Source organism: Pezoporus occidentalis, unplaced genomic scaffold (genome assembly GCF_034315485.1).
Source record: "Pezoporus occidentalis ecotype Australia unplaced genomic scaffold, CSIRO_AGI_Poc_V1 ctg138, whole genome shotgun sequence".
Lineage (NCBI taxonomy): Eukaryota > Metazoa > Chordata > Aves > Psittaciformes > Psittacidae > Pezoporus > Pezoporus occidentalis.
Genome location: NW_026913188.1, coordinates 76,712 through 94,086, shown reverse-complemented (window position 1 = coordinate 94,086; position 17,375 = coordinate 76,712). Strand labels below are relative to the sequence as shown.

Below are 17,375 nucleotides of genomic sequence, written 5' to 3'. Positions count from 1 at the left end.
AAAATATTCCGGTTCACTAACAGTGTGTAAGAGCTACTGTGAGAGACAGAAATGAAAATACACCCTGAGTGAATACACTTAGAATGTGAACAGCATCTAAGCAGGAAACCAGGGGAAAAAGAGTGGGAAGTACTTGGAAAATATTTGAGTCAATTGGTCTACCAGGGAATGAGTTAAGGAAGAGCATCCTAGGGGAAGCTAAAGAAAACACCTCCTTTTTTAGTTCATTCAGGTAAGAAATGGTAGGAGATTCAGCTGCAGGGAGATGATGGCTTTGGAATAACTTTGTGGCTAGCAGCAGGTCACCAGAAGTGGTGAATAGTCATCCAACAGGTCTGGAGAATTCTGGATTGCTGCTGAAGGATGCTCACAGCACTCTGATGATGCATCTAAATGGGAAATGAAATGTGATGTCAATAAACGGCAAGTGATGCACATACATGTATCTCCAATAAGGAGCTATATGCTGCAAGTGACCATTCAGAAAGCATTCAGGGGACTATCCTGCAGGAATGTTTTGTCACTGATGAATAAGTATTGTCAAAAGAGTAAGCTGAATAATAGGAATTCTAGGGAAAGGTATAGAGAAGAAGGTGGGATGAGGCCCCTGGACTAACTCATAGAATCATAGAATCCCAGGCTGGTTTGGGTTGGAAAGGACCTTAAGATCATCCAGTTCCACCCCCCTGCCACAGGCAGGGACACCTCACACTAGATCATGTTGCTCAAGGCTCTGTCCAGCCTGGCCCTGAACACTGCCAGGGATGGGGCAGCCACAGCTTCTCTGGGCACCCTGTGCCAGCACCTCAGCACCCTCACAGGGAAGAACTTCTGTCTTATCTCCAGCCTGAACCTCCCCTGTTTCAGTTTGAACCCATCACCCCTTGTCCTATCACTACAATTGCTGATGAAGAGTCCCTCTCCAGCATCCTTGTAGCCCCCTTCAGACACTGGAAGCTGCTCTGAGGTCTCCACACAGCTTCTCATCTCCAGGCTGAACAGCCCCAATGTTCTCAGCCTGTCTCCATCTGGGTGCTGCTCCAGCCCCTGATCATCCTCGTGGCCTCCTCTGGACTTGCTCCAACAGCTCCATGTCCTTCTGATGTTGAGGACACCAGAACTAACACGTAGTGTGTCTGCATCTTGAATAGTGTGAGAAATGGTCACCCCCCTCAAACAGATATCTTACATTAGAAAAAGTCTGGAAAGGGCAAAGTGATCAGAAGCCAGAAAGTCCTTGGACAGGGAGCGCACTGTGGCTCTGCAGCTTGTGAAAGAGATTACTGGAAGTCTATGAAATCATGAGGAGAACAGAAAGGGCACAGTTATTCTCTGTTTCTCACAATCTCAGAGTTAAAGGCTGCCCAGCCAGATTGAGACAGTGCTTTCTGGAGTACCATGGTGCATTTTCTCTTCACACAGCATCTAATGAAATGCGGAACTCATTGCTACAGGATGTTGTGGAAGTAGAAAGTATAAATGGGTTTCAAACAGGATTAAACAAATCAAACCTGATGGTCCAGATGCAGTCTCTGATGTAGGAAATCAATACACCACTGACTGATGGAAGCTGAGAAGGTGTAGGAAGGGAAGGATCATGCACACTCCTTCCTAAAAGTCTGACCTCATTTGTATGGAGAACTTTATCAATACTGCGCTAAGCTGGGGAGAAGTGCTCCATCTTAGCTAAGTAGAAAGCTGATGATGTGATCCTGGTGAAGCTCAAGGCCTGTTTCAGTGCAAGGTCATCTGGCAGAAGCAGTAGTGAAGGGGAGAGCTCTCAAATATATAGAGACCTGGAATGTGGCAGTGCCAAAAGGGTGAGTTTTGTACCAGAAACCAGAAGCAGGAAGGAGCAACATGGTGTATATATAACTACTTGGATGGACTGAAAGCTTTAGTGAAGTCCCAGGTAAAAGGATGTGAAGGTAAGAAGGCAGGGATGTTCTGACATAAGAGATGTGCAAGCTGGAAAAAGCCAGTGGAAGCTGCTTCTTCCCTTATATTCCTCCCCTACTATAGGTTTGCTGCTCTGAATAACTTCATCTGAGCAGAGTAAGAATCATAGAATGGTTTGGGTTGGAAGGAACCTTAAAGCTCCTCCAGCTCCAGCCCCCTGCCATGGGCAGGGACACCTTCCACTAGAGCAGGTTGCTCCAAGCCCCTGTGTCCAACCTGGCCCTGAACACTGCCAGGGATGGGGCAGCCACAGCTTCTCTGGGCAACCTGAGAATGCCTGGCTATCCCAGTTCCTCCTTTCTGGATTTGTTCTCTTTACACATTGCCTGGGTAAAATGGATGCTATTGGAGTGGAGTTATTTCTGTGTTTGGTCTTCTAACCCTTCTTCCTCCTTTCCTGTGCCCGCAGTGAAGCAGCCGCCCATGCAGTAGCCACGCTTGCTGAAGCCACTCTTCAAGGGGGAGGACAAATTGTCCTGTCTGGTGAAACAGCAGCAGCAGTAGGAGCGCTTACTGGAGTCCAAGATGCCAATGGTAAGGCTGTTGGGAAGCTTTTACTCTCTCTGGGGTTTTAATGAGCTCTTAGCTAGGGGTTTTCCTTTCTTTAACTTGAAATACCAAGTTTTTGCTAGTTACATAGTTCTGCCTCACTGCAGGTGGTCACTAACTAGGTTGTGACTTGCAGTCTCACAACAAAATGGTAGCACTAACCTCTTGTTAACTTCCATAATGCTGATGGCTTTGCTCTTTTCCTCCTTCTGCCAGCTTGCTCTTTAGCTTTAGTTTTCAGGGGCAAACTGCTCCCCACACTCCATCTATATAGTGCCTACCACAGGGAGGACCAGATTTGGTCAACCAACGCAACTAGTCAGTGCCATGTTAAACTCATCTCCAAAACACTTCACTGTGAAGTGGCAGAGAGTATGACCAACATTTTGTTACCCATTCATTCCCCTCCTTTCTCAAGGCTATTTTTGTGTGTTTGATGGCTGCTCTGGAGCAACTGTTGGTTTTCTGCTTGGGTGACACCTTCCAAGTCATCCCTCTTCTGTCAACATCAGGTTGTTTGCCTCCTGCTATGTTTTCCATCTTGCCATCACAGTCAATACCTTAGTTCTAGGGATGCTATATAGCATTTTTCACCTATTACCTGGATGTCTCTTCTGCCAAGTCTGGTGATTTTTGCAGTTGTTCAAACTAAGTTTGTAGTGGATAAACCAGTAAGTTCAAGAGGTGATACTGGAATGTACAACGGTGTCTAGTAGATGCTCATCCACTGCCTCCAGTCGTGCTGTACTTCTGCCTGATGCCTTTACCAAGTGCTTTCCGAGTTCAGATATGAAACTCACTGGTTATTTCGATTAAATGGATGGAAATATATCAAAATAAGCTCAAAAAGGATGTACAGTGTGAAATTAAAAGGAAACGTCACCTTGAGGATGGGGCTGTTTGAGCTCTAGTTGTCAAAGGGGGAACAAGCATGTGCAGTCGGATAGCAGAGCCATGACTTCTTTGCGTGTGAAGCAGGAGTCTGTCAGATGAGACCTCGAGCTTGACTTGCATCAAAATCCTCGTCTCATAGGGCATGTGATCATTTTAAAACATCACTATTTAATTTGCAGCAAAACCAGGGAAGTGGAAGGAAGAGTAATTTTACTTGGGGTGTTCAACTTGATGTCTCTTGCTGTGGGGTCAGCCAGCCTGAAGAGGGAGCAGAAATGAAGTGAAAGCCCTGTCCTCGGAGCTGGGAATGCATCTGATGCTGAGAGAGAAGTGCTGTGCTCTGCTTTTCCAGCAGCCCGGCACGAGGGGGATAAGTGACGTGTGTTTATTGAAGGAAGGATCTGACCCTGGATGCTCAAAACCAGCAACTAATCAGATTTGTCCAAGCACGTTAGAGTCCTTTAGCAAATCTGCACCCCTGCCTCCTTTTGGTCTGCATCCAAAATGCTTTCATGGTCTGGATTCCTCTGGATGCTTCCACTGAACAGCACTCCTTCCTGAGTCACTCCACCTCACTCACCCACTATTAATACCATTTTAATGCAGGCTGGGCTGTTTCTTTTGTCCTTTCTTTTTCCCCTTTCTATTTTTTTAGCAGCAGAGTTGGAAATCAGATGGGATTTTGAGTGCATTAAAGGCAGATGCTGCAGCATCTCCTCTGTGCAAACCTCACCCGCAGCCCCTCGCCTTGCTTCCACTCCTGTTCGATTTGCTCTAATCTCCGGTGGCATTAGGGGAAGGGCTTTGTCGGCACAGGAGTCCTTGGAAGCACCATGCTGTTAGTTTTATTACATAACCAGCTAATATATCTCCCTTAGGGATGGAGGAGATGTTGGTATCTATTCCTTCTGTCTCTGTCTGGGGATGGAGAGCAGATGGATTTTCAACATTGGCTCTGGAGGGGAGGATTTGTCTGCCTTCTCCGTATCCTGAAGCCCAGGGTGTGAGTGTGAGCATCCTCCTGGGTTATTCGATGCAGTGCCCTTCTGTTGGGGGGAGATGAAAAACAGGGAGTGATTTGGTGCAATTGGCAGCAGGAAGGGGAGGGGGAAAACGTCTGCCAGAGCCATAATGGCATTAACCAGCAAATTCCCCCTGCTCACTATTGCTTGCAAAGGCTTCATTTGCTGGTATTGCCAATAAGCACTTCTCTCTAGGACTGCTCTTACCCTTCTGTAGGTGCTTGCTGAGGGATTTCAATCTCTCACTCACTCCATTTTCCCTGGAATGGACATAAATTTATCCCATTTTATTGATAGGAAAAGGAGACAGTAGTTTAACAGAATTGCTTGAAGTCAGCTAAGATGTTTCATCCCTGATTTTAGCCGTTAGATGTAATGATTCTCTTTTTGGTTTCTATCTTGATATGATATTTTCCCATCCATTCTCTGGCATCTGAATAATAATTAAGTGATCCAAGAGAACCAAGAGGGCTAAAAAGAGGCAACTTCTTTATGTTCATGGATGTCTTGGAAGCTAGGGCTGAATTCAGCCTTGCAGGGAGCCCGGGAGCGTGGCTGAACTGCAAAAGGGCTGTGGATTATCTTCTGATCAGTTAGTTACATTTATAGCTGAGGGAAATAAGATCTCCTGCTCCCATGCAGTGTCAAACTAGCTAAGTGCATTATGGTTTTCTTGCTACTCTGGAGCATCTGCTCTGAGTGGGGATGCTGGAACCAATGACCCCACAGTATGAGCCTCAGATGTTTGGTTCTTAAGTGACTGGCATTAAAGCAAAGTAATATTCAAAGCAAGCAATGGGGATTGTAACAGCACCACTTCTGAAGTCAGCTGGAAACTGGAAATGCTGCTGTAAGAGGAAACTCTGCTTTGGGCAGCTCCATGGGATGGGCTGGTGCTGGAGCCATCCCAGCTCACTGGGGCCAGAGGAGAGATACTCAGCGTTGGGAAGGAGAGGTGACATTGCCAGCCTGCAGCCTGGGCCTCGCTTGCTGGAGCATCCTCATCCTGCAGTCTTTTGTTTGACATTGATCTGATCAGGGTCTTGAATGCTGCTGCTTGAGCTACAGGCTTCAGCTTGAAATATTGATGAGGCTTTTGCCTAAGCAGTACCTGTGTGGGGCTGTAGCAGTGCATAGTGCTGCTTGTGAAGGACAGAGCAGGCTCCCTGCCAAAGGAAGGCTGGTTTCATGGTCTCAGCGTCATCACAAGCCTGGGGTTGTTGTGGTTTTGTGGGGCATCTCGGAGGGCTGGTTTGAAGGCAATAGGGATGGTGTGCTCAGAGCTGGGGTTTAAAACAGGACATGGAAGGAGGTGCAGGGGAAAGCTGGTGTTGGGAAGAAGTGGCAGTGGAAAATGTGACATCAAGTTGTGCCCAGGGAATTAATTTAACAGACCTGATTTAGACACAGCCAGATGAAACGGATCCTTGTTTCTCCACCTTAGTCCTCACATGTGGCACCTGCTACCCTTTTCTCAACCCTAAACCATGTTTTACTGATGTATCTTCTCCCTGTGCTGCTGGAGATGCTCCTGGCACCACTAGTGTGCCTGGTGGTGATGTGGTATTGTAGAAATGGGCACTAAGAGGAGCCTACAGGAACGCTTGCCCTTCTCCATCCCAAAATCCAACTGCAATTCTCCGTACAGCCAAAGGGAGCCGTGCTTACAGCTGGGGCTGAGCCAGGATTATGGAGTTGTGATGGAAGCCCAGGGAGAGCATTAGGACTCTGACGTGGGCAGAGGGGGATTAGCAAGCTCTCTGCTTTCGCAAACAGAGGAAACAAGGCGTCAGTGCAGAGTATCCTGCAAGTTAGCACAGGATGAACAAGCCCAGAGCAGCGCTGAGGGTAATGGAGAACTTGCTGCATGGGAAGAGCTGTTCCACTTGGTGACTTCTGTTAGCAGCAGCAGTTGAAATACTGGGAAGGCTTCAGCTCGGGGTGAGGCAGCCAAGCTTCCTACATGGAATCAATACAGTGCCAGGTGGGAACCTGTCTCCACCCTCACTGTGCAGATGGGAGATGGGGAACCCTCCTCCTGCAGCACAGAGACCTCCAGGCCAGTCCCACCCCTCTCTGTGTAGGCTTTTTACAGCTGAAAGCACATCCAGGAAGGGAAGGCAGGAGCCGAGACGTTCTCTGGGCTGTGCATGTCTCCATGAGTGTGAAAGCAGTCAGAGAGCAAAGGGAACTGCCTGTTGTTCTTTTCTGTATGCCTGGAGACAGGGAAGTGTGGGACACTGATCCAGTGGGAACTGATAGTTCTCTTTGCAGGAGAAAACAAAGTAATAATGACATGGAGGGAGGCTTGGAGGTTGCAAGTGCCAGTCTTTAAAAGAAGTTTAATATTGTTTTCCCTGTTTGATCGCCTTTTTTTAGGGAAGATGGACCCAAATGAGTCGCTAGCAACTTGGCAAAGTGCAGATCAGCTTGTTTGCATCCAAGTGGACCAGAAGGAAAGAGTTGAGCCTTTTGTAGGGTCTTTCCACTGGGAACACATCTTTGCTGAAGTGTTTCCCTGGAACAGGTATGATTTAATCCCAATCTGAAGGAGAAGTGAGGAAAATCAGTGTTGCAGCTACGTTTCAGATGACAGGGTAAGGGAGAGGCCAGCACAGAGAGCTGAAGTGGATGAGAGTGAATTCCTGGGTGCATGCACCAAGCAGAGCCAGGAACAGGGAGAGGTGTTTCCTAGAGGACAAATCACTGCCTAAGTGAATCATTGTCAGCAATGGGCTATGATGTACTCTGAGTGAAATACATTGGCATAAGCCTCAGTTAAAATGAGTTTATTCTGTGTCAAGTACATGCAGTTCCCTACGTGTGCCCTGCAGAGTGAGTACTCGACTGCAGCTCAGCTCTCTCTGCATCTGCACCATTTCCATGTCAGCATCTGCCTGTCCGGGGAGCCCTGGGGTGGATGGTGGGGAATACACAGTGTTAGGATGTGGCACAACAGGTGGCGTGGTGCTGCTAGGTTCCCAGGACAGTGAGAGCCGAAGAATTCCAAGAACCAAAACAGCTCAGTGTGGACCAGCACAAGTGACTTCTGCTCGCTTTGGCACGGCTTACCTTACCTTGCCATGCCACTTTAAACCCACCATGATGGATCTCCTGGGTTTGCTGCTGTCCTGCATTACTCCTGGGCACTAATCCCGGGCAGCTCAGGCTGTCCTGACGCGGGGCTGTCGTGGGCACTGCGCGGCTTTGCTTTGACATCTTGGGACTGATGACGAAGCGGCTGCCGCTCGCGATTAGGATTTGTCTGCCCACCAACCAGGGCTAAAAATAGTGGCTCAGACAGGTCCGTCTTGTACTGCAGCGGTGGCCAGATTGTCCCTTCAGACCAACTACCCAGGCATTACCTGCACCAGCGTTGCTGTTGTGTTCCATGGAGCCAGCTTCACACAACAGGTTGGGGTTGTTAGAGCAGGAGGCTGGAGGTGGATGCCACAGCACTTGAGTGCTGCTGGCTTTAGGGCTTCTCCTGGCTTGTTGAGTGACCTTGGTCAGTCAGTTGTACATCAGGCCAGTACTGTTTGGCTTCTGGGGCAGAGGGGCTCACAGGTTCTGTTGTTTTATTTCCTTGGGTGAAAGCCACAGAACCATAGAATGGTTTGTGTTGGAAGGGACTTAAAGCTCCTCCAGTTCCAACCCCTGCCACGGGCACGGACACCTTCCACTAGAGCAGCTTGCTCCAAGCCTCTGTGTCCAGCCTGGCCTTGAACACTGCCAGGGATGGGGCAGCCACAGCTTCTCTGGGCACCCTGTGCCAGCGCCTCAGCACCCTCACAGGGAAGAACCTCTGCCTAAGAGCTCATCTCAGTCTCCCCTCTGGCAGGTTAAAGCCTCATGATGTACCACAGGTCTCTTTCCTCTTTGCAAAGGCAGCAGTGTTAGAAGAGCATGAGGAGAACCTCATGGATGGTTTGTGCCCCCATTCTGTATCCAAGTCTCGCATGAAGTCTAAGAGGCTGCTTTTTATCTCTGAAACATGCCTTTAAGTTCACAAAGAGAGAAAGCAGCAACACCGGGAGTTGCTTAGTTCCTGCCATGCTCTGTTGCTGTCCCCTAAAAGACACTCTCCTTCCCTGCTCAGCGTGTGTGAGGTGGTGCTAGCGATGCCCCGAAAGAGAAGCCACCTTCATCAGGGGTGGGGAGTCACTGCCAAGTCTTTCGCTGCTTCATCACTTGTAACGTTTCTTCAGTTCCTCTTGGTTTCAGTGAGCTTCCATGCAGCAAATTGAGCTGTGCCCTGCCTGGCCTCATCTCTGGGCTTCTCAATGACCTTAAGGCATCTCCAGCACCTCTCCTGCCCTCCCCGTTTCCCCTCCCCTGGTGAGTTTTGACATCCATTCCTGTTATCAGGCAGTTGAGACTTACAGGCTCTCCAGCTGTCACAGCTGATGCTGGCCCGGTTTAAGCAGAGGCCATTTACCTTCCACGTGTCCTGAATTAGGGGAAATGGACAGGAGGGCTGGGTCTGTTTAAAAATTAAAGCTGATTACAAGGCATTAACATTACATTTAAAGAAACAGGCAGCAGCTCTTCTCCTCTCAGCATAGTTGCAATATGTTCCCTTTTGTTCTGGCCTGGAAGAGGAAGCAGGACTGGTGACGAGTCCAGGCTGGGCAGGATTTGTTTATCCATATATTTAGAAAGAGAAGCTGCCTGGTGTCTGCTGCAACACTTACAAAGAAGTCCTGGTCTTAGTGCCTAAAGCAGTTCCTATCCTTGCAGTCATAACAGAAAGGTGACGTTCTTTCTGCTGCTCTTGAATTAATTCAGATCTACTGACACTGTGTTCATCGATCTGGATTGTGTGGGGAAGTTTCAGATTTGAGGGATCCCGGTTGTGCATCCACGCTGGTGCCAAAATGCAGCCGTGTCAGGGGCAGCAGTCAGGAAGAAAACTTGGTTCTCTTTTTTTCCCTCTGTAACGGCCCAGCTTCCCTGGAACAGATGGATTTTAAGGAATGTTTGCTTCGAGATCTTGAGGGCTGAGAATCAAAGGGATGTGGTTGCTTCATGCACAGAAGGATGGAAACCTGAGTGTGTTGGGTGCAGGAGGTGCTGTCCTACCATGCCCTGGCCTGGCTGCAGTGTGGGCTTGACTGGGGATGAACATGGGTTTAAGGAAGCAGACAGGTGGTGTCCTCCAGAGCTTTGCTTACAGAGGTGTTTCCACAAGGGCCTTCATGACATGGCTTTCCTCCTCCTCTCCTCCTCCCCCGTGGTTTCTCATTGCGGAGGGTTGTTGCTTTCCCAAGATTGAGCTTCCTTCCCATGGTGACCCTTCATCACAGAAGAGTAAGAAGTCAGTCAGGCTGGGAGTACTCTGAATGTGCTGCTTGACTCAGAATTCATTGTGTTTCGAGGTTGGATTTGAAGCCTATTTATCTGGTGTATCTGGATGATATTTGTCCAGGCTTCTGCATCGTCATCTCACAGTCCCTCAGTAATCTGTCTGGCTTCAGAAGGAGCTGCTTAGTGCACGACACTTACTAAAAAGAGGTCAAGCCTTTTGGCAAGTGAAGTGATATATGTAGCTTATATTTGTGTTCACTGGATCTGGCTTTCCTCCATCTCTTAATGAAACTTCTCATTTGAGATGGAGGATGGAACCTGTATTTCCCAAGTAACAAGTGACAGGACAAGAGGAAACAGCCTCAAGCTCCTGGGATGAAGTCTGTGTGTGATGGATTGTGCCACCTTATCCAAACCTACACTGAGTGTGTCAGCCCCACCTCAGCTTCTTGAGCCCTGTGGGACATTGGGTGTTGTAGCCTATCTCTGGGAGAACTTCCATCTTAACAGCAGACAGGAGACAACTAAGGACAGCTACATCCTACTGGCACTATCTCTGCTCAGTCTCCTCTTCCAGATGATCCCAGAGGAGAGGTCCCAGCTCACCCTTCTCACATGCTGGCATGGTGAGCCTCTTCCCAAAGCAGAGCAAGACTTGCGTCCTGAGTTGTAGGGCATCATTTCCTCTGCAACTGATCCCAACTGCTGCCTCACGGCCTGGGGGGAAGGACGGGCAATGGTCCCTGCTGTGGAGCAGCTGCAACATCTTTGAGTACATATTTTAGGTGAACAGCCTTCTTAGGGAAGGAGCATCCCCTCATCCTTATCTATATAGTGATGGGTGAGTGCCTGGACCACAGGCAAAACTGGGGCTGCTGCTGCTGGTTTTCTACCTGTGCTGTACCACTTTTACCCCTTTACACCCCTCCAGGGCTTGGGGAATTGAAGGAGCAGCCTGTGATTACACTGAATCAGGGCAGATGGAGAGGGGCTTTCTAATCCCCCCACGTCACAGCAGAACTGGGCTGCAATCTGCTGTTTCATGACAGCAGGGCACAGTTCTTGCCTTCCCTCACAGGTATGTTTGTGTCTGTGAGCTGGATCAGGCCACCCTGTCCTGTGTACACTGGAGAGCTGTGGAAAATGTGGCTGGGCTTTGAATGGATGGAGGCTCGTCTGACCCGAGGGCAGGCTGTGAGCTTCAGGCTCTTAATGGCTGTCAGTGGGCGTAGGGTGCAATCTGATCCAAATGGGAAGCTGGCTGGAATCCCAGCAAGCTGTTGTTATGTGGGAGGCATCTTAGGAAATGAGATGGGCTTTGGGGACTCTCCGCTCGCAGTGCCGGGCACCCCAGTGGAAGGAGAAACACCCTGTATAAGCTATGCTAAAGCTGAGGCTTCCCCAGGTACAGCTCTTCAGTGCATGGAGCCATGGTTTCTGTGTCTCTCCATTTAGGAAGCTCATAATCTTGCGTATTAGACTAAAGTTTCCTCTCTACAGCGTATCCTCCTCCACTCTGTACTCCTCTTTGGGCTGTGCATTCCCACTTTCCAGGCACCAGATAACGGAGGAGACATCTCCAAACTGTTCCAGTGCCTGTTTGTATTCTTTGCCTTCAAAAGTGCTCTGCCTCTCTATGAAAACAGCCTCAGCTGCTTTCTGAACAGGGTCTGACCTCCTGAAGTCCTCTGTTGCTTCTTTCTGAGCATGGCTGGAGGATCGTTCTGTGCCTCTATTTATACTCTTCGTTGGATCTCCATAGCAGGGACTGATCTGAAAGCCTAAAAGCACAACCCCATCTGTCTTGTGCCCCTGGGGCACAGTAAAGAGCCACATCCTGCAACCACTGAGCCTGTGAGTGATCTCTTGTAGAAATGTGTTCATTGTCACCAGACTGCCTATGGCAGAATGATGAAGATGGGAGGTTTTAATGCTTTTTCCCAAGTGGACACGCTGAACCTTCAGACTTCTGTTTTTCCAAATGAAACTTGCTCCTTTTCATTGGCCCTGATGTTCAGTGGTTAGATTTTGGGTTTAAAAAGGACATTTTTTGCTGTAGGATTGATTCATGCATGCTTTGAGGCATCGGCAGGTTGCACGAGAGCCTGGGGTGACGCAGCTCTTCCACTTTGGCATCCTTTGGCTGGTGACACTTGTCCAAGGCTAGTGGCCTTGTCCAAGAGGTTGGTAGAATGGCCTCATCTGTGGGCACACAAAGATGAGACAGTAAATCTGTCACTGTAAGGACTGTTCCAGCCATCCGGCACCTTGATTGCAGCCTGGTAAAGAATAGCTTGAGACCGGAGGTATCCCTCCTCTCCCCTTTCACTGAGTGAGTCCTAATGGTAATGAGGCAGAGGGCTTGAAGGTAAAACCAGTTCTCATTGCCCTCTGACTGGTCAGGGATGCTTTTCTTGCCGCCTGGGTCACTCTGGGAGGTAAATCACAGCCGCGGTAGAGGTTGGTGTGTTTGTCCCTGGAGGCCCGTGTCTCCCAGTGACCTTCTCAGCTCATGAAGACAGCTTGGCTTTGCTGTAAAGCAGCTCATGTGACAGCAGTAATCCGCAGCTAGTACCCAGCTGTGCAGGAAGATTGCAGGGGAATCGCCCTATTTTCCCTGCACTGCAGACCCTGGCAGCCCAGCACAGGAGAGCAGGATGTGGCTTCTGCTTGCTGCAGGATGCCTGTCGTCTCTTTGGCTGCCTGAGCCCATACATCAGCAGGTTGGGATGCTTGGAGCTACAGCAGCCCCTGCTGCAAAGCCACGCTCCCAGGTCAGGAGCACACACGTCCTTCTGTGAGTCAATGGGAAGCTTTGAAATAGGTTCTTAGGAGAAAAAAGAACATTTTCAACTGAAGTGGCATTTCTAAGCCTGAATTTATCTTGTTCCTTCCACCTCCCATATCCTTTGTCTTAATTTATTCCCAGGTGTGTCCAAATTCCTCTCCAAGTAACACTTTGTGGTGACTTATGTCGGCCCCTTCTGCTCCAGGGACACTTGGCCACTGATGGACTTTTGCCATGTGCCCTACAGAAGGTTAAAGTGTGTCCCTGAGAAGACACAGACTGCGAGAAGGGAAAGACTGAGGGAGCAGCAGCTTGGGTTTGGTTTAAAATTAGTCATGGTATTACTTGTTATACACAGCTTACAGACTGATGCAGACTTTCTGATAATGGCTTTAACCTGCCAGAGGGGAGACTGAGATGAGCTCTTAGGCAGAAACTCTTCCCTGTGAGGGTGCTGAGGCGCTGGCACAGGGTGCCCAGAGAAGCTGTGGCTGCCCCATCCCTGGCAGTGTTCAAGGCCAGGTTGGACACAGGGGCTTGGAGCAAGCTGCTCTCGTGGAAGGTGTCCCTGCCCATGGCAGGGGTTGGAGCTGGAGGAGTTTTAAGGTCCTTTCCAACACAAACCAAACCATTCTATGATCCTATGGGTTTGCTGCCTCCTTATTGTCACAGATCCCTGATCTTCCTCATCTCCATTTCCCCCACAATTTTAATCTTCGAAACCTCAAATGCATCCAGAGGGAAGTTCAGTGGGCAGGGGCTGGCGCTGACGAGTGGAAGGAGCTGATGGCAGCTAAAGCAGGCAGGCTTGGACTGAGATCCGGGCTTGTGCAGCCAGAGGTTCCTGCACTGCGCAGGCAGCAGCAGCCCTAAGCTGCCAGCAATTTGCCTCGATTCCCTCCAGGAAGGAGGTGCCTTTGATCAGGTAGGCAGCAGTTGCTTTGTACCTGTGTAATCCCTTGGTTTCTCTGCCAGAAACCACCAGCAGTGTGTTTGTGGCTTCAATAACTTGTCCACCAGTGGCCTAAGACAATCCCTTATTTCATGTAAGCTACAAACCAGCCTTCAGAAGTGGCCATCTGTTACCACTGGTCTATGACAGATTTGAGCACGAGCCCCACAGTGAAAGGCTCTCTCTGCTATTCCCCTGAGCCGGCTAATCTCTTCCCTTCCACCCCTTCCCATCAAAAACAGGAGGAAAAAGAGAAAGCTTTGTACTCCCAAGCATTAGGGGGCTCTAATTGGTGTGTGCACGACAGGACCACTGCGTTTAAATGGTGAGCATAGAGCTAATGGAAGCTGAGCTTTATTGCTGGCATAAATATAGTGTGTTCAACTCCTTTGAAGTCACAGGGAGCAGCAGCCGGGGGTGCTTGTGTTCGATTAAACCCCATCAGTGGCTTTGGCCTGTGGTTGTTCCCTGCTGCTCTGACCCATGGATGTGTTACTATGTCCTTGTGTGCCAGATCTTCTCAGAGGTTCCTGGTACAAAACAGGGTCCAAGTAGCACTTCCAAATAGGAGTTAAGAGGTTTGAAGTCTCACAGGAAATAACCAGGACTTGGACTTGGCTGAGTTTTGGGCTTGCTGCTGTCAGGGATGTGCTTCCTTGCTTCTGGTGTGACGGACCTATGGTCTGAGCTAGAGCAGCCTTCCCTACAGTCAGTGAATGGGACTCTGGTCTGACAGGCTGAGAGAGCTGGGCTGGTTCAGCCTGGAGAAGAGAAGGCTCCTGAAGGGGAGACCTTAGAGCAGCTCCAGTGCCTAAAGGGGCTGCAGGAAAGCTGGAGAGCGGCTTTGGCGAAGGGCCTGTAGGGACAGGTCAAGGGCAATGGCTTTAACCTGCCAGAGGGGAGACTGAGATGAGCTCTTAGGCAGAAGCTCTTCCCTGTGAGGGTGCTGAGGTGCTGGCACAGGGTGCCCAGAGAAGCTGTGGCTGCCCCATCCCTGGCAGTGTTCAAGGCCAGGTTGGACACAGGGGCTTGGAGCAAGCTGCTCTAGTGGAAGGTGTCCCTGCCCGTGGCAGGGGTTGGAACTGGATGAGCTTTAAGGTCTCTTCCAACCCAAACCAGGCTGTGACTCTGTGAATCACCCACAACAGATGCAAAGCAGGAAGGATTCTCCATCCACCACAGCTCCTTTCACTCTCAGGAAGCACTTTCCAGCCTGTTGCGTCCTGCCCGGGCAGCCACAGGACAGGCTCTTACACAAGCGGCTGCTTGATTCTTCTTGCAGCTTTTGTCCATATGGGTGCATGTGCCACAAGTCTCCCCTTTGCAGGCCACTGCATGCTGGTGGGATCCACTGGGACAAAACACCTGGAAAACCCTTGCTTCCTGCAAAGCAAATGGTCATTTCTCTCCCTGCACCCATCATTGCCTTCTCTTGGCATTCAGAGAGGCTTCCAGCCACCTAACCAATGTTCTTGTGCCTTCAGTCACCAGGCCAGAGTCCAAGCTTGTTTTTCTATCAACAGATGTGCAGGGTTTAAAAGGGAGGAATCTGCCAGAGGCAGTAGCATACCAGGAATAAGTACTCCTGGGAGAGAGAGCTAGGAATCCATCCCACTTGCTGTGCAGCCCAGACAGTGGATGACAGTGGTGTGTATGTGAAAAGGAGGAATGTGGACTGTAAAAACTTGCTCTTTACATGATACATTCAACGCCCGAGTTGTGTGCTCACCATGATTTACTGCTTACCTTGCTGAGGATGGGACGCAGAAGAAAAAAGGGGAGGATCTGTGCCAGATGGGTATGTGGTCCTATGAAGAGGACAGCCTGCAGACACCAAAGCACTGTGACACTTAACACCATTGCAATGAGAGGATGTGCTGGTTTGTAGCAGGGATTGCTTTTACAGTTAGCTTGGAAGGATATGCTTTGAAGAAGAGGGAAAAAAGGACTGTTAAGGTGTGCATCTACCCCTTTTTCCCCCAAGAAGAAACGAAGAATGCTTACCTCCTTCTAGCTAGTGCTGGAACTAAAACAGGTAAGGCTCAACCAGAGTTGCAGCTTTCCATATCTGCAAGGTAAAGCTTTGAACAGCTTCCCAAGGCGTTATCCTCCTCCAGAAGCTGTGCACCTTTCTGGGCTGGAAGTTCATGTCACTTCTCTTGGGTTAAGAGCACCATTTCACCCATCAGAGAGGTGTAGGGGATGGGAGTGGGGCACTGGGGGAGAGAACCCATCACTTTGGACCCATTTGTTGGCCATGAATGTGCACTCTGTTGTAGCAGAGAGGCTCCAGCGGACCAAGTCAGGGAAATGCTGGGAAAATGGTTTTTAGATGAAGCCAGGGACTATCTGGTTACGTATTACCTTACTACCAGAACAATAGCTGCTTTATAGCTCCGTGTGCTAAATGCTCTGTAGTATATGCTAATGTTCGTGTTCGCATGTGATCTGTTGCGCAGCATATGAACTTCTGAAACTCATTGAGATCCGAGTCTGTCCGAGCCTTAAAAATACATCAAGTTCCTTTCAGAGGACAATGCGCGCCTGGATTTCATGAACTTTCCAGCCTTGTGCTCTTGGGATACATAGAAATGTCACTTTGGCACCATTTCTGCTTCTCATTCATTTCTCATCCCTCTACGTGGGGGAATAGTGGAGAGCTTTACTGGAGGTAGCCTTAGCTTCTCCAAGATGGATTTTACTACTCTCACTTCAGTGCAGCCATTTCTCATCAGGCCCCTCTGGTCCAATTGAACCTTTCATCTGAATAGTTGTAAAATGCAGTACAAATACCTGCAAGTATCTTATATTTGCCTCCCCCTTACTCTACCTCCCACTTATGCACGTAATGTTCTGTATAGAGGTAGAAATGTTTTAGTTACTGTGCCTAATATTGGGGTGTTACTCATATGCAAACATAGTAATTTCTACTCGTATGTGGACACTGAGTATTTTAATTCACTTAGTAAGCAAAAAGCTGTATTTCTTATGAATATATTATTGACCCCAATTAATCTGCCTCTCCCCAGTTGTAGTGTTTGGCTTTTGTTCAGCCTTTTACACTTGCATTTTATTGTCAGGCTTCCTAACAGCAGACTATTCAGGTTGCAAGTGGAGCCTAACAGAGTGTTCACCAGGTGAGTGGATTTTTGTGATGGTAGTTTGGAATAATGGGATGTAACTGGTCTTGTCACTTGGTCCTTTAGGTTCTTGCCTGTGGTGTTTTTGGGGTTTAAAGGGGTTGTACCCATCTGTCTGCATTTTGGTTTTCTCCTCCTTTCACACTTCCAAGGGGAAGATATCACATGTCAGATATAGATTTACATCCAGGCATCCTGTAATGGCTGTCTGAGCCGCTGCTCTGGGCATGGACACTGTTTTGGCTGTTGGGTAGAGGTCTGCAATGCCTTTGGGATGTTTGAGTATCTTACAGCCCCATCCTGTTAGCCTTAGGAAAGCTGAGCTCTCTTAATGATTACTTAAGTAAAGACTTAGAAGCAGGCAGAGCTGGGCCCAGAGCCTGTGTGTTAATAACACTCCAGAAGCAGTTCTGTGGTGATGGATGGGGTTGGGGGGGGGGGGGGGGTGTTGGGGGAGGATGTTTGGATTCTTGGATCTAATAAATGTGGCTTTCTAAAGGTTGTGGATGAGATGCAGAGTTAAAGCAGCAATGCAAAGGAGAGAAAACCCCACAAACACCCTCTCAGCACCCATTCAGCTTTAAGAAGCTATAGGCTGAATGTTGTTAACAGTAACCTAAGTGAAGTAGTAAGTGGTGCCCTGTCTCAGACAGCCCAGGAGGATACATACAAGAGCTTGTATGTGAGTGACCGTTGAAGCTTCTGCTGATGGAAGTCCACCAGCTTTTGGACTGTGGACACAACTGCCTTTTGCTATGCAACTG

The 17,375-nt window shown here is 49.0% G+C and overlaps 1 protein-coding gene across 8 annotated transcripts in view; it reads left to right on the top strand.

The window, feature by feature from the left end:
* The window catches only part of NRF1 (nuclear respiratory factor 1), a 74,507-nt gene that overhangs the window by 46,954 nt on the left and 10,178 nt on the right, over window positions 1–17,375 (top strand). For 4 of the 8 annotated variants that reach the window (XM_062609465.1, XM_062609469.1, XM_062609466.1 and 1 more), the window contains 2 exons: window positions 2,369–2,493; window positions 16,552–16,608. In XM_062609465.1, coding sequence (XP_062465449.1) covers window positions 2,369–2,493; window positions 16,552–16,608 — 182 coding nt within the window. Of the gene's footprint in view, window positions 1–2,368; window positions 2,494–6,803; window positions 7,209–16,551; window positions 16,609–17,375 lie in introns of those variants that run through there. The other 4 variants (XM_062609467.1, XM_062609471.1, XM_062609468.1 and 1 more) reach the window with 2 other exon arrangements.